Consider the following 24,752-nt stretch of genomic DNA (forward strand, 5'->3'; position numbering starts at 1 on the left):
GCGCTATTGAAGGAAATCCTTTCTGCGGGTACTGCATGCCTAACCAATTCAGGGAGGCACTTTAAAATTCTACATCCAATACAGATTAAGTCAAGGAATCTGCACCCAAGATCACCAAAAAATCAATGGAGCCTCTAGTTTAAATCCACCTGGCTCCAAACCAAGGATTCCAATCAATACTGGGCATGAAAGAACAAATTGTGAACTGTGATTCCATTGGACGAGTGACAGTAACCCTGTTCACCACCAAAAGGAACTAAGATGATGACAAGCATTACTTACAACCAGCTGTAACCATTGCACTAAACAGATGGCTGCAGAGCTGCTTCTGTACCTCAGATGAGACCTTCCCACAGTAAACATATGGGATATCCAAAGGACTTCCTTTATGATCTGATTGTTATTCCCCGAGGAGATCCATCATCTGCGTTAAATTGGAAACCTAATAATGAGCAATCTGACCGTAGTCTAGATCATGCAGGATCATTGACCTCAGGGTCAAAAGATAAAGCAACTGATGTGGGCTCATGTATCAACAGTAAACATGTCTTTCTCATATACACTTCACTATAAAATAATATTTTACTGCTATTTATGCAGATTTCCTCAACAAACTGAACCACTGACATCTTAACATAAAAGTTTCATCTGTTAATAAGAAATTAGTAATTTATTTGGAGAAATGTAACCCACAAAACACAGCACTGAAACGTATCACTGTGGAATGTTTATCAGCTCTATTGATGAAAACATCAGCCTATGTGCACATGCTATGCAGTGTTTTGGGGCCAAAGCCCTCAGAGTAAAGTCTAAGGAGAAAACATGCATTCCTCCAATCTTATGTAGGCTAGTCAATAGTGGAAACAACAATTTCAATAATGAGCAGCATATTCGCCCTAAAATATATGTTAACAATGTTGAACACCTCATTTAGTAGCTGAAGATCATGCAGATTGTTTCATAACTTATCACGAACACCAAGAATAACATACTGCATTACAGCACTCACCCTCTCTCATCTGGGGACTCAACACCATAGCCTTGAGCAAGCAAGGCTGCTATAGGTTCACTAATTACTTGCAGAACATCGAATCCTGCATCTTCCGCAGCATGTGCCAGTGCCCGACGACTACACTTCGAAAAATTTAAGGGGACACACAGGACTGTGCGCAGATCTGTATCTGGAGGTACACATGTGGAAGCAAAGCCTGAAACAAATAACAAAAAATAAAGAAATGCTTTACATTACTACCAAACCACAAGCTTCATATTTGTATACAAACACTATATTTATTGTTGATTGACAGCTAGCTGGCTGGTCGTCAGTAGAGTCAATGCCTACAGCTTATTCTTTTCCATCAAATAATTTGAAACACTTAAAAAACTCACAGTACAAATATGATGCAGCACTGGAAAACTTGTTAAATTTACATGCGACCCCATTAAAAGCAGGATCTTGCATTCGCAACATAAGTATTCCTGTAAATTGCTTTGTTCTACCACCAAATTCCTCGAAAGTTACAGAATCAGAAAAGCTACCCATAGATTAGTTCGGTACCTGCATCAAAAATTTGTAATTCATTTTTTTTAGGGGCAGGAACATTTTGGGAATGGGCCAAAGAGTTTTGTTACTGCAAAGTATTGATTCCACTGTGAGAGTACTTATTAGTTACATGTTCAAAAGGAAAACTCTAATAGTTTAATCATTTTGTGTAATAGGACAGTGTGAAAAAATGAGTGAAAAGTCACCGAGACCAAATCATTCTCTCTATTTCAGCAATCATATTCCCACTTGACAGCTTCTACAAGCAAAACATGTCAAAGCACTACACCAAAGGAAGTCAGCATTTAGAAGATAGAAGTATATCTGTGATAATACAGGATGGATGTATTTAACCATTGCACTACCTGATAAAATCTGTAGCCACTCTTTGGTGGCTATGTCTTTTTATCCTGCACAAAAAATGTGTATAAAATTTTAAAGCCCAAAACTTCTTCAAATTGGCTGCCTTGTCAGGATCCAATTCTGTACAGATTGCTCGCAAAGATAGCAACCAAAGTAAGACTGTAATTTTGACATGTTACATATACACTGTCCAGTCACATTAATGTGACCATCAGTCGAAAGCCTGAATAACCACCTTTTGCTGCATAGACCACTGCGAGACATGCAGGAATAGTGATAGTGAAGTTCTGGAGGGTGACGACACGGATATGGAGCCATGCAGACTCCAGTGCCATGGCCAGAATGTGACGGGTTTCTCTTGAGAATCCACCGCGAGAACAGCTCGATCGAGGTGGTCCCACAGATTATCAACCGGGTTTAAATCCAGAGGGTCTGGTGGCCAGGGGGGTACAGTAAATTCATCCTGGTGCTCTTCATACCACACACACACACACACACACACACACACACACACACACACACACACACACACACACACACACACAGTGAGCTCTGTGACACATTACATTGTCCTGCTGGTAAATGCCATTGTGTGAAGGAAAAAACGAACTGCATGTATGAGTGAACATGGTAACCAAGGCTAGATCCATACTTATATCAATCATCTGTGCCTTTCAGAATGACAAAATAACTCGGGTAATGCCTTGAATATATTCCCCAGACCATAAAGCTCCCTCCTCCAGCCTGGACCCCTTTGCTTTCAGATGATTCACACTGTGCACACCAATGGCCAGCTGTCCAATGGAGCATAAAACGTGATTCATCTGAAAAGGCAACCTGTCACCACTCAGTGGACACCCAGCTGCAGTGCTGGCGAGCTAATTCCAGTCTTTGTTGCCGATGAACACCAGTTAGCAAGAGTGCACAAACCAGGCACCTGCTGCAGAGAACCATACACAGCAATGTTTGCTGAACGGTCATTGAGGAGACATTTTTGGTAGCCATGGGTTTATCTGGGCAGTCTGATGCTCACCCATACATATCTACACAGCCGTTGTTCACCCCGTCATCTCTGGCCCGTAGTGCATTATAGCTACCGTTGTGCTGGTTTTGTATAGCACCTATTTTACCATGCACGGTATACTTTAAACACAGTGGCACACAAACAGTTTCATAACTTAGCTGTTTTGGAAATTCTTCCACCCTTGGCCTGAAAGTCAATGATCATGTCCTTCTGGAAGTCAGATAAACCGCTCTGTTTCCACATTATAACGACTGCAATGTTTTCCATGTTCCCCAACACACTTTATATACCCTCCCCCGCTGGCGCTGCCACCTGCTGTTTGTGAGTGGTTATTCATGCTGATTCCAGACATAGGCAGTGGTCACACTGTTGTTACTGGATTGTGCATAACACCTTTGTCAGTCTCTGGATTAATTACAACAGAGATATGTTGCAATTTTTTCCAGCTAGTGTGTTGAACAACAGAATCATTTTAAGTAATTACTACTCACAATCTAACAATGCGGGTATAGTATTAAGAATGGAGTGTCGAATGATACAATTTATACTCTGAGGAATATCTCCTATGATGCCCAAATGGATCATTAAGTAGTTAAGATCCTACTGTCAGTTTATAAACTAGTTGTATTATAAGAAAAACATGAAACAGACAGTATTAATACATAACTGACAAACAAAGAATCATAATAGTATGAGTAAATATACTGCTACAGATTTCTGAAAACAACTATCAGACGACATATATAAGTGCCTGAAGGTCAGTGCTCTTAGTATCTTTTCTTAATAATGTCTGTAGCTTCTGTCTGTAGTTTTTATGCTTACACTAGCAATTAGTGAATAATGGAAATCCAGTCAACCATGTTTTCAGACAAAGATAAAGAAAAGAAGGAAAAATGTCTAAGGTAAGGTGGACAGTGATCAGTGATGTCTGAGTAAGCTGTATTGCCTACTCAAGTTGTGTACACACACACACACACACACACACACACACACACACACACACACACACACACACACACACACAAGTTACAACTCTTACAACACTAGACAGTATAAAATGTAACTACAATTTTTCTACTTTGGAGCAAAGCAGTTTGATACATTTCTTAGAGTAGCTTAATACATTTAATCAAGAAACAAATTTGCTAACTGAAAACCAAGTTTGCACTACTTTCTTACAAAAGAACAATCTCTGTTAATTTAGTTTAGTAGCGGCATTGGTGAGCTCTACTGTAAAGAATGGAAAGTTTAAAAAGTTATCATCCCTCTGTGTCATAAAAGGTGAAGTATTAGTTTATTTGGCCAAAGATGTTGTCAACAACCATTCCACGGTACACTTGGATGTATACAACTAAAATGAATTTGGGGGACCACAGGAAACCTAAGTCAGGCTGGCTGGACTGGGATCCAAACAACTTTCCTCCAAAATACAAGAACAGCATTCTTGATCACTAACCACCACATTCCATCAGTGAAGCCTAAAGAAGTCTACACGCACTTTTGGTAAAACTCCATCTTATTCTTTACACTCCCTATACAGTTTTTGATGTACAAATCTAAAACCACTCCTGATCATAACTGTTTGTTGAACAGATAAATTATGCTTGAATTCAGTAAGTTCCCAAGGTAATTATTTGATTCATTACTGTACTCATACTTAAAAAGACAGATTCATCTCAGATATTTAACCAGAGTTATGTCAGTAACAAGCATTTCACGGCAACTCACATGGGGGATAACAACTGCAAAGCAAAGCAATAATCTGAAGGTCCCATCATGATCATAGTCCATGGTGGGCTTCAGTTTATTAGTAAAATATTGGAAAACTGTGGTATCCTTACAAATTTACTATGGAATATTCCTCAACCATCTGGGGTGAGTGACTGAAGCTCTGATAAAGTCAGAGGCTACACATGTGATCTGGCAGACATTGTGAGAAATATGTCAACAAATTGATGAAAATGAATATTGGAAACTTTAAGTGGTTCATCCCGCAGTTCTCCACATTTCTTCCCATAAATGTGTATTACGTAAATTTAAATAAATTCAACAGAAATAGCACGAGGTACAGAAATTAAACTATTACAGCATGTGAATGAGTGGATGGGTATTTGCAGACAAACTGTGAGAGCCACACTGCACCTGTGGTCATACAGCTCAGGGAGTAGAAGTATTCACTACGAAAGGCATAGGTTCAAGTCTGAGATTCAGTCAAGTGAAAAGTTTTATTCTGAAGGAAAATTTCATTACATGTACACTCCAACGTAAAGTGAAAGATTCATTTTTATTAAACACATGTAATCATATCAGCCATTTCAAATGGAAAAAAAGTAGCAAAAGGCAATTATTACTTCTTGTTCATTCTTATGACACAAACCCAGGCCTGAGGACTGCATGGGTAGCAGAGGCCAGCAGATTGCACAGTTACAACAAGAGTGATGGAAGGTCAGGACAGAGGGACTGGTCCCCCACCTCCACAGGCACACACACTGTGATCCTCTCAACCATCCTCCAGTGAGAAGGGACACAAGGCACAGGTGGGGGTCATCTTAGTTCCAGCCTGAGCATCGGAAGTGACGACAGGGTGCCAAATGCGACTGTGGTCACAGCCAGAGCTGTTTCGTGTTGGTGGGTCAGACAGTCATGTCTGGCCTTAACATCAAGCCACTGATGCTCTCTGTCAACAATGATGACCCCTTGGGTCCACCCCATACACCAACTGCATATGCATGCCCAGACAGACATTCCACCCACATGCAGGCCTATAGGCAGGTTTGGCACACAGCACAGGATGCAGGAGGTCTAATGGTGTACAATACCAACTCAAATGCAGTATTTCAGCCAGATGATGTCTGCAAGGTCTTCAGCAGCTGTGTTTTAAATGTATGGACCATCTGCTCAATCTCCCCATTAGGAGCACGGTGAAACAGGGTGGTGATCGCATTACAGCCACAGACAGCCTAAAGCTGCATCTACGTAAATGGGGGCTAATTATCCAACACCAGGGAATAAGTGGCACTCCCTCAAGGTAGAATACCATCATGAGGTCACAAGCGGTAGAAATGGTGGTAATGAACAGCATCCACGCCACGTAAGGGAAGTTTTGAGAGGGTGGCCACCATCAAAAGCCACATAACAACCTGAAATGTCACGGTAAAATCAACGAGGACCTTCTCCGACAAGTTATCAGGATGGGGCCATGACGAGGAACCTTGACCGTGGGACAAGTGATTGAGAGATCAGGCATGACACGAGCCGTATGCGCATTCAATGTCTGCATTGATGTTGGGCCAGTACACGTGCTGTGGGGCTAGTGCCTCCATACATGTCCTCCACCAATGACAAGCACAAAGGAGCTGGAGGATGCGGGGACAGAGCGAGGATAGAATGATGGTCAGGTTTTCGAGAGTCCTCTGCAGCCATCATTAAAACATCATTTGTAGCATTGAATCAGTAGCATAACATGAAATAATTGTGAAAGGCTAGATCAGTAAGGCTCAAAACATTCTCTGGACACCTCTCCAGTACCTCAGACAAAACTTTCAACAGGACAGGATCGTGAAACAACACAGTGGATACCTCACGTGCAGTCAGAAGGAATTGAACCAGGATTTATTGTGGATGTTGGTCCAGGGGAAACAAACTGTTTCCTTGTGGTTGAACTGCACATTGGCACCAAGAGGAATTGGGGGTAGGGTGTTCACGTTGGTGAGTTGGGTGAAAGTGGATTTTAATTGATACCCAATCAAAAACAATGCCCAATTCTGCAGACAATGCATCATCTTTTCCAGGAGTTTAGAACAATGCACAAACAACAAAATCAAGGCTTTGAGCTTTGCAGTCGCTCAACAGGTGTAATTTGCTGCCATACAGTCTACATTCCAGAGGTGAAAGCAACTGGCCATTCACTACTACCCGACACCTTATGAGACAAAACAACCGCTATACCATATCGGGAAGTGTCAAGGGCAGGTCCAATGCATATAGTGTCAGTCACAATGCCACCTTGAAACTGTACTTAATGTTCTGATATGCCAATTGGCAGGTGGTCAACCACACAAATTTGACACCCTTCTTGCATAGTCGATCTAGGGGAACTGTGATTTGTGCCACCTACGGAATAAACTTGGCACAGAACATGATTCTACCCAGAAACAACTAGCTGCTTAAGGTCAGTAGTGGCCAACATATTAGTGATTACGTCAATGTGGTCACACATGTGCACGATACTATAGCGACCTGGGGTCACTGGGGCCTCTAAGGTACAGAGGCTGTGAAGTGGTGGGTTGTGGAAGCAGTGGTGCTGGCCAGGGATGGACAGGTATAGTGTATTTTATTTTTCTTGAATTACAGCACTGGAGTGTCTGGATAAAGGATACCATAATTAGGGTGTTTTGGGGTGCAGCAAATGCAGAGCGCATAAGATATCAGCTGTTGTTGGTGCAAAACTTGCAGAAGTGGAATCCCCTGCCTCTGTGAGAATACTAATCACAGGGCTAGTCCGGAAGGCACCAGTCGCAAGTCGGACCCCACAATAGTGGATGGGATCTAGTATCTGCAATGTTGAAGGTGACACAAAACCATTGACAAGACTCCCGTAGTCTAAACGAGACTGGGCCAGTGCTTTGTACAATCGCAGGAGAATAGAGTGGTCTGCACCTCAGGTGGTATCGCACAGACATCTGAGAACATTGAGACGTAACCAGCACATCCTCTTCAGCTGGCGAAGACGAGGGAGCCGTGTCAACCGGACATCGAAGACCAGACCCAAGAAGAGACGGGTGTCCACCACCTCGAGGGATTGGCCATCGAGGAACAGGTCCGGATGAGGATGGACTATATGGCGACGGCAGAAATGCGTGACGTACAATTTGGTCACCGAAAACTGAAAGCCATGGGAGAGAGCCCAAGATTGCACCCGGTAGATTGCCCCCCTGTAGACGGCTTTCTGCAGCGCCCACGACAGAGGAAGCGACATACGTACAAAAATCGTCAACATACAAAGACGCGAACACTGTCGGCCCAGCAGCCACTACCAGTCCATTAATGGCGATGAAAAAAAGAGGGACGCTCAGTACAGAACTCTGTGGAACCCCATTTTCTTACCGACGGGAAGTGCTGTAGGAGGAACCAACTTGGACCCGGAAAGAGCGACATGAAAGAAAGTTATGGATAAAAATGGGCAGAGCACCACAAAGGCCCCAGTCGTGAAGGGTGGTGAGGATGTGGTGACACCAGTTGGTGCCGTAGGCTTTATGCAGGTCAAAGAAGACTGCAATGAGGTGTTGCCAATGGGCAAAAGCCGACCAGATAGCAGACTCCAGGTGGAATAAGTTATCCAATGTAGAGTGGCCACGGCAGAAACCACCTTGAGTCGATGACAAAAGGTCGCAGAATTCGAGGATCCAAAACAGCCGCCAACTCACCAGGCGTTCAACGAGCTTGCAGAGGGTGTTGGTAAGGCTAATTGGACAGTAGCTACCCAACTGAAGAGGTGGCTGCCCAGGCTTCAACACCGGAATAACAATGCTTTCCTGCCACTGGGTAGGAAATACCCCCTCACTCCACAGATGGTTGAAAAGGGTCTGTACACGATGGTGGCCAGCCACCGATAAGTGATGGAGCATTTGGTTATGTATCCAACCCGGTCCAGGAGACGTGTCAGGACGAAGGGTGAGGGTGCTGGCAAATTCCCACTCGCTAAATGGGGCATTACAAGGCTCCAAGCAGCGAGAAATGAAAGACAAAGGCAGTCGTTACGAGCGCTGTTTGAGGAGGAGGAGGAGGAGGAGGAGGAACAAGGGCGGATACTGAGTCGACGCAGAGGCTTGGGCAAAGTGTTGAGCGAAACACTCTGCAACAGAGTACAGATGGGAAGGACAACACCATGCACAGAAATTCCTGCAACGGGACAATAGCCAAAAATTTGCCTGAGTTTTGCCCAGTCTTGTGAAGAGCAGGTGTGTGGTCCTATGGCAGATACATACCATTACCAGCAAATCCGTTTCTGAAATTTGATTGCAGCAATTTCCAGAGTCCACTATGGGACCATCATACCATCATTTGACAGGGGAGGGGGGAACCCCGAGGAAGAAGGGATGGCTGAAACAGCTGTGGCAAGAATGGCGGCAGTTAAAGTCTGTGTAGACTCATCAATACTACGGTGTGGTAGTATGGGGGGGGATGGTAGCAGAGGAGAAGGCACTCCAATCAGCTTTAGAGAAGGCCCACCTGGGAGGGTGACGGAGCAAGACATACTGAAGGAAGGTCAAAACAATCGGGTAATGATCGCTGTCACATAAGTCATCGTGGACACCCCACTGAATGGAGGGAAGAAGGCTGGGACTGCAGATGATGAGGCCAATGGAAGAGAAAGTGCCGTGTGCCACACTTAAGTCTGTGGGAGTACCGGTGTTACAGAGGTCAAGCGCTGCCAGAACAGATTCAACTGTCCTGCCCAGGGCAATAGTCGGGTGACTACCCCAAAGAGGGTTGTGGTCCCCTACAAGCAGGGAGGGAGAAGGGAGTTGTTGAAGAAGGGTGGTTAGGGCAAGGGATGTGGGTGGCCTGTCAGGCAGGAGGTAGAGATTACAGATTGTGATTGGAGTGGTCAGATCGACCCTGACAGCAATTGCTTCCAGAGTGGTATGGAGGGGAACCCATTTACTAAAAATGTCTTTATGCACCAAGGTGCAAACACCACCAGAAGCCTGCACAGGGCCAATCTGGTTTCAACAGAAAGCATGGAACCCATGAAGGGTGGGTGAGTAAGAATTGACAAAATGGGTCTCTTGGAGAACAATACAAGCAGCAGAGTAGGAGGAAAGAAGGGGCTGCAACTCCAGGAGGTGACGCAAATAGCCATTACAATTCCACTGGAGGATTCTCAAGCTGGAGTCCAAATGGCAAGCGAACGGACCGGAGCCGGTCACGCCACCGAGTCGCCATCCATCACCGATAAGGATGGAATAATGTCCATATAGGTGGGGTCAGACTGTTGGTTCATTGGCTGGAGGAGGGGAAGGTGGCACATCAGGGGGGTACCTGAGGGGCCTTGCGCTTGTTCCCTTGTTCTTGTGTTTCTGCTGCTTCTCTTGTGATGGAACAGAAGGGCAGACTGCAGTGTGGTAGGACACAGAATTACACCTGACAATAGCGGCCCCCACCGGCCGCAGATCGTGCGGCCTATGTGGAGCTGCAGATCGCCTTTCAGGGGGTGCCGGGAAGAGGAGTCCCGGGAGGGAGCTCCAGTACCATCGGCTGCCGAAGAAGGGGAGCGCTTCTCTGGCGGGGGAGGGGGATTAGCACCCAAAGGGGTGAGGGTGAGGGGGAGGGGGAGGGTGAGGGTGAGGGGGAATTTGGGCGCGGCTTGGAAGAGGAGGGGGTACGAAGGGGAGTGGACGTAACTGAAGCAAAAGCAGAAGTTAGAGGCACAGGATGGAGCCGGTCATACTTTCGACAAGCCTCGGTGTAGGTAAGTCGATCTAAAGTCTTGTACTCTTGAATCCGTCATTCTTTCACATACACCAGGCATGCTGGCGAGTGCGGAGGAAGCTGCGCATCACAACTGATGCACACAGGCGGGGGACCACAGGCACTCCCCTCATGGAGGGGGCGCCCACAGTCACCACAGAGGTGATAACTGGTGGAGCGGGAAGACCCGTGTCCAAACTGTAAGCATTTAAAGCATCTCATTGGTGGTGGAATGTAACGTTTTACATCACACCGATACACCACCACCTTTCCCTTCTCTGGGAGGATATCCCCCTCGAAGGTCAGAAAAAAGGAGTCTCTATCAGTGTGATTGTTTTTAAGGCCTCGCTGTACAATGTGGATAAATCGGACTCCTTGCTGCTCGAGGTTTGCATGGAGCTCCTTGTCAGTTTGGAGAAGAAGATCCCAGTAGAAAATGATACCTTGTACTGAGTTCAAAGATTGGTGGGGTGCCACGGAGACTGTGCTGTGGTCGTAAGTCCCCTAGAACTTAGAACTACTCAAACCTAACTAACCTAAGGACATCACACACATCTATGCCCGAGGCAGGATTCGAACCTGCGACTGTAGCGGTCGTGCGGTTCCAGACTGTAGCGCCTTTAACCGCTCGGCCACTCCGGCCGGCCTCTGCAGACCGGGCAGGAGAAGATGTCTTTATGAGCAAAGAACCGGACTGCATTTTACTCGTGGATTCCACTTCATGATACTTATCTTCAATCGCCTCAACAAAAAAACAAAGGCTTGGTCGTGGCAAAACTCTCACCACCTGTCCTGATACAAACCAGGTACCGAGGGAAAGGTTTCAACCCAAGTCGGCAAGCTTGACCTTCTTCCCATGGGGTGGCGAGGGAGGGGAAGGCCAAAGGATCAGAAGGACTATCATGTCTACTATCACTCTTAGAAATGGCCAAAGAATGGCCAGGATATTGAAGCCTTTCCCACTTCATATGCAAGGCGTCTGCCCTAGTACCACCCACCCTGACCAGGGGCTCGCCCTGTGGGCACCACCCCGCCATAGCGAGGGCCGTCTGGCACGGCAGCCATTGCTGGGAGTTCTGATGCCCCAAAGTGATGAGCATCAACTCCTTGGCATACACAAGCCGTTAACAGCTCAGGTACTAGCAGTGTGATCCCTGTGTTGTCAGGGGGCTCAGCCAGTTGGGTACTTAACAGCCCCACCACACGGACTGGCTACCATGCTGGTGACATAGCATGTAGGGGGGCCAGGGTGCAAGGGGGAAAATGGAGGGGTGGGGAGGGTGAGATGAGCCTCCAACATGGAAACTAGGTAGGGAGTTCATCCCCAAATGGCTCACACTGACGGAAAATGTTGGAAATGGAGGTCAAACTCCAAGGGGACCAAAACGCTGAAAAGGAGATGGAAACAGCAAACTAAACAATAGCACATACCAAAACAAAGCCAGGAGGAAAGCCAAGTCGACATGAATTCCACCAGGAGGGAAAGGAGGGGGCAGGGGGAAAGGAGCAAGAACAGGAAAGGAAAGGAGAGGAACAGGGACGGTAATGCAGGTCTGGGAAAAGGAAGGAGACTGCAAATAGCTCGGAGCCCCGTGCACGCCACACACGTACCCACAAAGGGACTGTCGGCCCCCTGGATGGACATACGACGGAACTTCCAACATTGAAAGCACCACATTGGGGGAGGGATATAGGGCTTCACATCACAGCAGTAGACCATCACCTTGATCTTCTCAGGTAATGTATCTCCCTCGAAGGCCAAGATGAAGGCACCGGTGGCAACCTGCTTATCCCTCGGACCCTGATGGACACGCCGAACGAAATGTACACTTCGCCGTTCTAACCTGCTGCACAGCTCATCGTCGGACTGCAAAAGAAGGTCCCTGTGAATTATGATACCCTGGACCATATTTAAGCGCTTATGGGGCACGATGATTACAGAAACATCCCCCAGATTGTCACAAGTGAGTAACACCCGTGACGGGGCAGAGGATGCCGTTTTGATCAAGACTGACCTAGATCTCAGATTCCATCTTGGACAATCCCTCAACCCCCCCCCCCCCCCCAAACTTCTCCTCTAAATGCTCAACAGAAAACTGAGGCTTCATTATCAAGAAAGATTCCCGATCAGCTCTCAAACATATAAAGTAGCGGGGCGAATAAGAGCTGCTGCCATCCTTAACCTGATGTCCCTCCCATGGTGTGGTCAGGGAGGGGAACAATTTGGGGTCTTAATTCTGTGTGTTGAATTGAGCCTGTGAACGCTGAAAGACTACTGGTGTTTGACCACCAGTAAGAGATGATGTACTACGCTTCATCGGGTGTCATCCGCCCTGATGCCACACACTCCGACCAGGGGGGCTCCCCACGGGTGCCATCCAGCCACAGCATAGGCCACCTGGCAGGATGGCCATTGCCAGGAGTCCCGATACCCCAGGAGGATGGGTATCTACCCCTGGCATATGAGGAGAGTTAATGGCGCAGGGATCAGCAGAGAGATCCCTGTGTGGTCAGGGGGCTACAACCAACAGGGAACATGGTGGCCCCACCGCAATTGACTGGCTATGGTGCTGGACATCAGGTGCAACCAAGCAAACAAGTCCATCATCATTGTCAGCGTAGAAATGATACTACACAGTTGATGGAAAAATACGTACCCAGGAGGGTGACCTCGCCCAACAGTTGAAGAATGAGCCGAAGTGCAAATCCACGTCAACTAAGGATGTGATAGGTATCAGCGCACAATGGACACGATGCACCATGTAAGGGGCACTTCAGGAAAATTTTGAAAAATGGGGGTCAAATCCAACAGGGGACCATCACAAAGGCTGAAACATGTGAGACTCCTTTTAGTCACCTCTTACGACAGGCAGGAATACCTCAGGCCTATTCTAACCCCCGGACCCGCAGGGGAGTTTTTAGACAGTGTAAGAAGGATGGACATGCAGATGCATAAACAGAACACCCATAGCCTAGTTTTGAATGGACAAGGGATCAGTACAAACGTCCGATCCCCTCCCCAGGAAGTACCACTGAGGACACACAGGACACTGAGGGACCAGGTGCAGCATGCAGCAAGGCAAGACACATGGGAGAACCATGAAAGTTTTCCATTAAGTGCGAGCCTGAGGAATTCCATTGTTACAGTGAACGGATGAGCAACAGGCCCAAGATGTAAAGATGGTGGAAGAAACCCAATGCGCTACTACAAATTCATACAAACGGATTTGTTAGTGGAAAATCAGAAGCCATTGTCAATGTGCCATAAGTAAGACGATTGAAACATCGCTGAAGATGCCTCTGAAGGCAATAAATCACAAAATCATCACTGAAACAGGAGCCAGAGATGCCTGGCGGGAGACAAGCCATTATAGAGTTAATGGCTATAGCAAAAAAGGATGACACTCAGGATGGAGCCCTGAGGCACTCCAATTTCCTGGTTAAAAGTGTCCAACAAGGCAGAAACCACAGTTACATTGAGAACTCTGTCTTGTAAAAATTCCTGAAGGAAATGGGGCAAGCAGCCTCTGAAGCTCTTCGTATGGAGAGTATGAAGGATACCCGTCCTCCAGCAGGTGTTATAAGTTTTCTCCAAATCAAAAAACACATCCCACAGTCTGGTACTTCTGCAGAAAACCATTCACGACATGGATTGACAAAGCCATGAGATGGTCAACTGCCGAACGGCAGGCTAGGAATCCACACTGTGCAGTAGTTAGTAACTGCGAGACTCACGCCATCATACCAGCCGGGCATTAATGATACATTCCATCAGCTTGCAAACACAGCTGGTGAGAGAAATGGGGCAGTCGCTGGAAATCTGCTCAGATGCCATTGTATGTTTGGAGGAGAAAATGCCTTACCCACAAGAGAAAGGTACTGCAACATCTGAATGTGAACATTGTCCAGCCCGGGATGAAGCGAGAGTGTGATCTAGCTCCCTCACAGTAAAGGTGTCAGGATTCACAATTATGAAAGGAGAAGGGTATCACCCGAGCCGTCTCCACTCATTTCGGATGGAAGATGGCAGGGCAATAGTCGATAAAGCTCAAAATCTCCAGAAAATAGCGACCTAAGGTGTTGGAGACAGCTGTGGGGTCCAAGACGACACCATCTGCTACTGTTAGGCCGGAAATTGGGGAATGGACCTAGGTCCAAGAGAGAAAACAAGTAAATGGAATCTAGCTAGTATTTTTGCTGTCCCGAAGAAGCCGATGACACTGTGCCCCCGACTGTTTACGGCACCATTTTCACTGACGACTTTGCCATCAATTGTTATTCTCCATGGACTTGTCCGCTTGAGCAGTGTCTTCAGCACTGTCTCGATCTTATTTACTCATGGAACATCGACAATGGCTTTCAGTTTTCCACTGACAAAACAGTTTGTATGAATTTCTGGTGGCACAACGAGTTTCTTCCACCATCTTTATATCTTGGGCCTGTTGCTCTTCCGTTCGTTGAAACTATGAAATTACTAGGACTCGTGCTCCATTGGAAACTTTCTTGGTCCTCCCATGTGTCTTACCTGACCGCCTGCTGTACCCTGTCCCTCGGTATACTGTGTGTTCTCTGTGGCACTTCCTGGGGAACGGATTGGACCACCCTCCTCTGCTTATACCGGTCCCTTGTCCATTTCAAACTAGACTATGGGTCTTTTGTTTGCGCATCTGCACGTCCGTCCATCTTATGCTGTCCGAGTACAATCCATCACTGTGGCATCCGTTTGGCCACTGGCGCCTTTTACACTATCCTGGTTGAGAGTCTTTATGCTGAAACTGCCAAACTACCACTGTCATTCCGACATCATGTTCTCCTCAGCTGATATGCATGCTGTTTGTCTGCCATACCTGGCCACTCATCCTATGCCTCCTCCAATAACTCCTTTGACCACCTGCATGGGGCATGCCCCTCTTCTCTAATACCTCCTGGAGTTTGCTTTCGGCTAATGCACAGCAGCTTAACTTCATGCTACCTGCTACTTTTTCTTTGGGTGTGAACCCTTCACCACCTTGGCTTCGTGCAGTGGTCTGTGTTCACCTTTTACTTCATTGGATTCCTAAGGACTTGCTCTGTCCCCATAAGTTTCTTGATATTCGCACGGAACTTCATGGTAGTACATTGGTGTACACTGATGGCTCTCTGACTGACCACGATATTGGGTATGCCTTCATCACTGGCACTAAACATTTTTGATATCAGCTTTCAGAACACTACTCAGTATTTACAACAGAGCTGGCCCTATATATATATTTTAAATATGTCTGCTTGTGTCTGTATATGTGTGGATGTATATGCGTGTGTGTGCGAGTGTATACCTGTCCTTTTTTCCCCCTAAGGTAAGTCTTTCCGCTCCCGGGATTGGAATGACTCCTTACCCTCTCCCTCAAAACCCACATCCTTTCGTCTTTCCCTCTCCTTCCCTCTTTCCTGATGAGGCAACAGTTTGTTGCGAAAGCTTGAATTTTGTGTGTATGTTTGTGTGTCTATCGACCTGCCAGCGCTTTCGTTTGGTAAGTCACATCATCTTTGAGGGCACAAAACTGCTACAGTCATAAGCACCCATTATGTGGCTTAGTGAAGGGTAAAAAACCGTATGTCAAATCAGCAGCAATGGGAGCAAAACTCAAGTAGGAGGGAAACTAAAAACGGAAGGAAATCTTAGAAAATTGCAACTGACGGGAGTTGTTTTCTCCAAAAGAAAGCTTCAAATAACCGATGTCTTCTCACTAACACTGATAAACTCAAGGATGCGATAAGGTGAGCTTGCATCATAAGTGAAAGGTGTCTCACCGTACACAATTGAGAGCAGTGGGGACAAAATGGGGGATGATCGCAACTTAAAAGATGTCAGTGGCTAAAAAGACAGTGCCCAATCCGGAGTCTAGCTAAAATTACCTCCTCCCAACAGCAAGGCTGGGAGGAAGAGGTCCAAGCGCAGGGAATAGGTGTTATGTCCCGTGATTTATTATCCTGAAGTGCAGACCAATGTGTGTGCCATAAAAGAGCAACACGATGACACAAAATGCTCTGTAGATCGGCAAAGGGAACCGTGCGAACAGTGGGCCGAGGAAGAGAGACAGCAGCCTTTGCCAATATATTGGCTGCCTCATTTCCGCAGATACCAACATGCACTGGGATCCAGAGGAATGCCACAGTGAGAGGATGGGGGGTGGACAATCGCCCTCATGGGCATCCCTGCCACAGGTAACGCATTTGGCCACATTGGAACACGACTGGGTGGTATGATTAAACCTCTGACACCAATAGCAACATGTAGGGTTGGGGATGTACGGGTGAAGTGAAATTACCTCATATCCCATTTTAATGTTCGATGGAAGTTGAACTCTGTCAAACATCAAGAAGAGAGTGTGGGTTGGTACCAATTCCTTTTCAACTCTTTTCATTACTCGATTTACTACCATTACTCCCTGATCAGACAGGTAATTTTGAATGTCCTCATTTGATAATCCGTCAAGTGATCGGGTATAAACCACCCCACGCGATGAGTTTAATGTATGGTGTGCTTCCACCCGGACAGGAAAGGTGTGTAGCAGTGTAGTTCGAAGCAATTTGTGTGCTTGGAGGGCACTGTCTGTTTCTAACCACAAGGTCCCAATTGCATAACTGGGAACAAGACTTTACAGGACACCTTTCTGAATAATCAAAGGGTTTACTGTTGAGAAGTCTTTACCTTCACAAGATCAAGAAACAACTAGGAACTTTCTCAGTGAGGGAAGAGTTTTCTGTGGCTGAGACTCACTAGCTTTCTTTTGTAGAAGTAGAAGAAACCATTGCGAAAGTATCACCCATGATTACTGGCGTCTCTGATGGCGCAGTCCTTCCAAGTGGGGGCCCTCTCTGAGGGCACTCCCACCTTAGGTTATTGTCCACACCTCAGATCACACCTTCCGAAGAACTGACAGAGGGTCCAATGGGCATGTTCGGAAGGTACCAGCTCGGCTAATCACCCCTCCCTGGGCCTGACCTTTACCAGGGGGTACGTACATGTCCTACTTGTCTACCCGGGATGGGGAATTACGCATTACCCCATCACTGGCTACACGTGAGAACACATTGGTCGGCCTTCAGACACCCACAGGGAGGAAAGAAACAGGAAGGGAGGAACAAAGAAAAAGGATAGAAGAGAAGAATTCTCAAAAGCCCAAGTGGAGAAGAAGATAAAGAGGAGAATCATGGAAAAGAAAAGGACAAAGTAGGGACAGAGACTTTCCATTATAGAGATGAAAGAAGAGAAACCACGTCATAGAATTACAAGCGTCCGTCTCCAGATGTAAATAAGAAACATACTTCCAAAGAGAGGGAGAAGGGGAAGAGGAAGGGAAGGGGCGGGGTGGGGTGGGGGGAGGATGCAGAAAGGGAAAGTATGCAGCCCAGAAAGGAAGAAGAGCTACACTAGCTCAGGGTCCCGTGCTTGCCACACACACATCCACAAAACAGTTGTGGACCCCCTGGGTGGGTCAGAGCCTCTTGCGTGCTGCACACCATCCATCCCTTAGTGCAGTGGGTCCAGGAACGCTTTCACTTCCTCACTTTTGATGGGGCCACTGTGATGTTTATGCAGGTTTCTGGTCACGTCAGTCTGATGGGAAATGAGGCTGCTGTTACTGCTGCCAAGGCTGCAGTCCTCCTATCTTGACTAGCTAGTTCTTCCATTCCTTCTGATGATCTCCTTATTGCCATCTGTCAGCAAGTTGTGTCACTTTGGTAAGACCATTGGTCTTCCCTTCATGCGAACAAGATCCGGGGAATTAAAACTCTCCCAGCAGCTTGGCCGACCTCCTCTTGGTCATCTCACCATGATAAGGTCATTTTAGCTAGGTTGCATGTTGGGCATTGTCTTTTTAACCATCACCATTTGTTAAGTGGAATCCCTCACCACTGTATGCTCATTGTCATCAAACTTTTATGGTTCGCCATTTCCGGATGGAATGTCCCTATTTTTTAACCACCTATGTTCTACTGTATGTTTGCTGTCTGAATTATCGGCCATATTAGTGAGCAGCGAGAGAGCTGTCAACCGTGTTTTACTTTTTATCTGTTGTAGCAGTATGGTGAAGGACAGTTAATCTTTAGTTTAGGACCTCCATATTTTATGGCTGTTTCTCCAAGGGAATGGCTGTCCATCAATTGGGCTTGTAGTTGCATTTAACTCCTTTTTCCTCTTCTGACATGGGCGTGTATGACCTTAGTTGTTTTAGCACCTTAAAACAAAACAAAACAAAACAATCATTATTACTCCTCACTGTGATCTAATTGCGTAAGGCACTTAATGAACACTTTGCTGATCCTTCCTTCATTGCTTTCTTAGATTTAGTGCCCTCTATTGGCGGTGATGTCAGCATCCGCAGCGGAGCATCACAGTTCCCTTAAATGGCTTAACATGTCCAACGCGAACAATGAGGGGGTCTTTGTTGGTAATTACAACTTTACATTAATGAGTGAATTCATTTTTATGATCTGCTATGGTCCGTAGTGTTGTCAGGAATTTCTTTGCTTTGTCCTTAGGTGACCAGGGATTCGTCACTAAGACCCACTGGCCAGCTCCAAACTGCAGTAATTGGCCAATATGTCATCCTGCTTGCTCTTGACGGTCGAGTGCTTCTGTGTTTGCTTTCTTTAACTTCTTACAAACATCATGTAACGTCTTTGCAAACTTCGTAACTGATTCCCAGTTTTTCCAATTTTAGGCTTAATCACCTCAAAAAGAGAAGGCAGGTTTGTACCATATATTACCTCACATGGTGATAGACCAACACTACACTGGACATCAGAATTGTAAGCTGACACATATGGAAGGTAAATGTACCAATCATTGTGATGGAAGTTCACAACAACTACTCAACATCTTACCAACTGTACAGTGAATGTATTCTGTTTTCCTGATAGACTGAGGGAGCCAAGGGCTAGTCCTGAGCTTGTGAGTGCTTAGTAAATGACATAGGTGCTTAATCATACTGGATATAAAATTAGTGCCCTGACATCGAAATAAGTGTCCAAGGAATAGAAAAGCAACTGGAATCACTTGACAGAGGAAAGTCCACTGGACCTGACGGGATACCAATTCGATTCTACACAGAGTACGAGAAAGAACTTGCCCCCCTTCTAACAGCCATGTACCGCAAGTCTCTAGAGGAATGGAAGGTTCCAAATGACTGGAAAAGAGCACAGGTAGTCCCAGACTTCAAGAAGGGTCGTCGAGCAGATGCGCAAAACTATAGACCTATATCTCTGACGTCTATCTGCTGTAGAATTTTAGAACATGTTTTTTGCTCGCGTATCATGTCGGTTTTGGAAACCCAGAATCTACTCTGTAGGAATCAACATGGATTCCGGAAACAGCGATCGTGTGAGACCCAACTCGCTTTATTTGTTCACGAGACCCAGAAAATATTAGATACAGGCTCCCAGGTAGATGCTATTTTCCTTGACTTCCAGAAGGCGTTCGATACAGTTCCGCACTGTCGCCTGATAAACAAAGTAAGAGCCTACGGAATATCAGACCAGCTGTGTGGCTGGATTGAAGAGTTTTTAGCAAACAGAACACAGCATGTTGTTATCAATGGAGAGACGTCTACAGACGTTAAAGTAACCTCTGGCGTACCACAGGGGAGTGCTATGGGACCACTGCTTTTCACAATATATATAAATGACCTAGTAGATAGTGTCGGAAGTTCCATGCGGCTTTTCGCAGATGATGCTGTAGTATACAGAGAAGTTGCAGCATTAGAAAATTGTAGCGAAATACAGCAAGATCTGCAGCGGATAGGTACTTGGTGCAGGAAGTGGCAACATAGACAAATGTAATGTATTGCGAATACATAGAAAGAAGGATGCTTTGTTGTATGATTATATGATAGCAGAACAAACACCGGTAGCAGTTACTTCTGTAACATATCTGGGAGTATGCGTGCTGAACGATTTGAAGTGGAATGATCATATAAAATTAATTGTTGGTAAGGCGGGTACCAGGTTGAGATTCATTGGGAGAGTCCTTAGAAAATGTAGCCCATCAACAAAGGAGGTGGCTTACAAAACACTCGTTCAACCTATACTTGAGTATTGCTCATCAGTGTGGGATCCGTACCAGATCAGATTGACGGAGGAGATAGAGAAGATCCAAAGAAGAGTGGCGCATTTCGTCACAGGGTTATTTGGTAACCGTGATAGTGTTACACAGATGTTTTGCAAACTCAAGTGGCAGACTCTGCAAGAGAGGCGCTCTGCATCGCGCTGTAGCTTGCTCGCCAGGTTTCGAGAGGGTGCATTTCTGGATTGCTTCCCCCTACTTATACCTCCTGAGGAGATCACGAATGTAAAATTAGAGAGATTCGAGTGCGCACAGAGGCTTTCAGACAGTGGTTCTTCCCGCGAACCATACGCGACTGGAACAGAAAAGGGAGGTAATGACAGTGGCACGTAAAGTGCCCTCCGCCACACACTGTTGGGTGGCTTGCGGAGTATAAATGTAGATGTAGATCTGTAATTATTGTATCAGGAACACTAGACTTCAGCAACCAGCTTTTCACCATTGTCTTTGCCACTGTACTTGCCCTAAAATGCATACTGTAACAGTTATGAGCTTTCTTCATCTTTGATTCTATGAAACATGCTTTCCATATTTTGGGATAAGGTAGAATGGACCACAACAAGAAAAAATTGTCAGGTAAATGTGGACTCAAAAATGCATATCCTTAATAGCTTTGCTACTGTGAAAGACATCTTTTCTACTGAACAAGGGTTCATAGCTCTTAAGGTATGCATTTTAGAGTCTATGTTTACTACACAATTCTTTCTTGGTTTGGTCCATACTACCCCCTACCAAAATATGGAAAGCAAAGAGCTCATGGTAGAAGAGATTTGGTTCACAGTATCGAATATGAGGTGTTCATAGCTCTTACGACATGCGTTTTGGAGTCCATCTTTACCAGATTTTTTTGCTTCGAGTGATCGTTCCTTTAATATCCCTGAATATAGACCATTCGTAATGAAATACCATGTATAAGGTCATATGATAGTCGTTAATCATGTCAAGCGCAGTTGGCACCACACTGGGGCTGTATTTCATCTTCCTACACAACAGGCCTAAGTGCTTTGCGGACTGCAGCTGTGCCCTAAATGCTTTAAATCAAATCTTCCTTCTTGGGCTCTCAGAATTCTGTTTTTCTTTCCTGATTGGTGTATGACTTCATAGTTGAATTCACTTGATTTCAGAGCACAATACGTTGACATACTTGCGAGCCTCTTGTGGTCCCAGCAATCACTTCACAAATTTAAACTTTTTCATGTACAAATAACAATGGAAATACGTAATAGCATAAATAACAGCCAACATTTCCATCTCTGTGGTTGAATAGTTCTGTTCTGCTTATTCATCTGTGTCAATGCATATTCTTCCAAGTGTTCGTTGCCATCTACATCGTAACTGGGAATACATTCAATCACCTGACTGCTCATGTCACACGACATAATAAATTCCCACTCATAGTTTGGGAACACTGGTACCAGGTTCGTTGTCAATGCTCCCTTCAATTTTTCAAATGCTGTCTGAAAGGTGACTACGGAAATTCCACATCGTTTTTCAACAAATGATTCAACAGCTTAGCAATTTTGGCAACCTCCTCAACAAATTCCCTATAGTAATTACAGAGTCCTAAAAATGATTTAAACTGCTTTGTTGTTTGTGGTGGTAAGAAAACAATTTCTGCAGAAGTTAACCAATTTGTCTTTTTTTTTTCTTTTTTGTGGGGTTTTAGGGCACAAAACATCTTAGGTCATGGGCACCCAGCAGAGAACCACAGAATGCTGGGACCGCAAGGGTAAAAAATCGTTGCGAGGTGAAAAAAAAAATCTGAAACATCAAGACGTTACAGAAGAGTATCTGAAAGACATCGACAAGACACTGGAGTCACCAGGTCGAAATCAAATCTCTTGTCGTATTACTGCTTTTTAAAAAACTTAAAATGCAAGCCACAGCTCGCACGTCATCTGCCAAAATGTCTGGCAAAGCGGTGGTAGCGCAACCCTGAGATGTACGTGGCTAAAATATGGGCAGAGGACCAGGAAATGTCTGACCGTTAATGGCTGGCTACAGAAAGGACAGCTGGTTGCAGGGTCACCACTCAACAAATGGTGGTGACTAAAGCGGCAGTGCCCTGCTCGTAACCAAGCTAACAGTACGGCGAGACAGCCAGAACGAAGTCGACCAGGCTGGTGGGTGAGCTTTGGCTTCTCTTAGTTTGTTCCCATGAAGGGAGCACCACATGCCAAAGTGAGATGATGCGCCAATAGAGGAAAGTACAAATATCTTGGGAGGGAACAGAGTAAGAGGCGGGCTGACCACGATGGACGGCGGCCCTGGCTGCAGCATCAGCTGCGTCATTCCCAGGCAAACTAACATGACCAGGAACCCACATGAACATCACTTGGGCTCTCCCATCCGGGAACAAATGGAGGCAGTCCTGCATCCGCCGGACGATGGGGTTGAAAGGATCGGGATCGTCTAGACTCTGAAGGGTACTGAGAGAGTCGGAGCAGATCACACAACGAGTGAGCTGGTGCCTACTGACGCAGTGAACAGCCTGATAGAGGGCACAAAGCTCTGCTGTAAAAATTGTGAACTGGTCAAGAAGCCGGTATTGAAACTTATTGGTCCCGACGACAAAAGCACAGCCAACACTGAATGGTCTATATTCAGGAATATTAAAGGAACGATCATTCGAAGCAAAATAATCTGGTAAAGATGGACTCCAAAACGCATGTCGTAAGAGCTATGAACACCTCATATTCGATACTGTGAACCAAATCTCTTCTACCATGAGCTCTTTGCTTTCCATATTTTGGTAGGGGGTAGCATGGACCAAACCAAAAAAAAAAAATTGTGTAGTAAACATAGGCTCTAAAATTCATACCTTAAGAGCTGTGAACCCTTGTTTAGTAGAAAAGATGTCTTTCACAGTAGCAAAGCTATTAAAGATGTGCAATTTAGAGTCCACGTTTACCTGACAATTTTTTTCTTGTTGTGGCCCGTTCTACCATCATTGTACAAAAATATGCTATCGGCAAGTTGTGAGCGATAGGTCAGCTGGGGAGTCAAATTCTTCGGGAACAAGCTGAGGTCAAAATGGAAACAAACCTGTGTCTGAAGCCAAGGTGGTGAAGGGCTCTCCCCCATTCGGAAAGTGGCAGTAAGTGTGAACTGCAGCTGCTGAAGCAGGTGACGAAAGCAGACGCCGGGAGGCCACAGAAAAGAAACATATATCTCGTACTGGCGGTCAAGAAAAGGTCAAAGGTTGGGTGGCCTGGCAGCATGGAAGAAAGCCGATACGCATACCTACCGAGTATGATGTCATGCTGGTATGACAGTGGTAGTTCACCAGCTTCTGCGTAGAGACTTTCCACAGAGCTAGTACAGAAGGCACTGGCGGAGAGAGAGATCCCCGAATGGTGTATTCGGACGGCCTAAGATAGAAGGCCGTGCAGAGGAGTAGACAATGCATCCATAATTCAACTTGGAGTGGACAAGAGATTGATAGAGGCGGAGGAGGGCAGTCCAGTCAGCTCCCCAAGAGGTACCACTCAATACATGAAGGACATTGAGGGATCGGGTGGAGCGTGAGGCCAGGTAGGACATGTGGGGAGACCAACTGAGTTTCCTATCGAACGTAAGCCCTAAGAACTTTATTGCATCCACGAACGGGAGAGCATTTTGGCCCAGTCACAAGGACGGTGGAAGAAATGCCTTGTTCCACCAGAAGTTGACGCAAATGGATTTGGTAGTAGAAAAGCGGAAACCATTTATGACACTCCACGAATAGAGATGGTCCAGACAACACTGAAGACAGCATTGCAGGAGAGACAGCCACTGGGAGCTGCAATAGATAGCAAAGTCTTCAACAAAAAGAGAGCCAAAAATGCCAGCTGGAAGGCAGTCCATAATAGGATTGATGGCTACGGCAAAGAGGACGACACTCAGTAAGGAGCCCTGAGGCACCCTGTTACTTGTGAAAAGGTGTGAGATGAGGAGGAACCTACACATACCCGTTAAAAATTCCAAGATGAAAGTGGGAAGACGACCACACAGGCTCCATGTGTGCATAGTACGTAGAACGTAGAATGCCTGTCTGGCAACACGTATCATAGGCTTTCTCCAAATCAAAGGAAACGGCCACTGTTTATCGCTTCTGCAGAAAATTATTCATGATGAACATCAACAGGGTGACGAGATGATCAACCACTGAGCACCGCTTTCGGAACCCACACTGAACATTAGTGAGAAGATGGTGTGACTAGAGCCACCACACTAATCGACCATGTATCATGCATTCCATC

The 24,752-nt window shown here is 45.8% G+C and overlaps 1 protein-coding gene across 1 annotated transcript in view; it reads right to left on the reverse strand.

The window, feature by feature from the left end:
• LOC124556700 (heat shock 70 kDa protein 14-like) overlaps nt 1–24,752 on the reverse strand; it is a 151,140-nt gene that overhangs the window by 104,122 nt on the left and 22,266 nt on the right. The window contains exon 4 of the mRNA XM_047130673.1: nt 1,010–1,208. Within this exon, the coding sequence (XP_046986629.1) occupies nt 1,010–1,208 (199 nt within the window). The remainder of the gene's footprint in view (nt 1–1,009; nt 1,209–24,752) is intronic.

Source organism: Schistocerca americana, chromosome X, assembly GCF_021461395.2.
Source record: "Schistocerca americana isolate TAMUIC-IGC-003095 chromosome X, iqSchAmer2.1, whole genome shotgun sequence".
NCBI classification, from domain to species: Eukaryota; Metazoa; Arthropoda; class Insecta; order Orthoptera; family Acrididae; genus Schistocerca; species Schistocerca americana.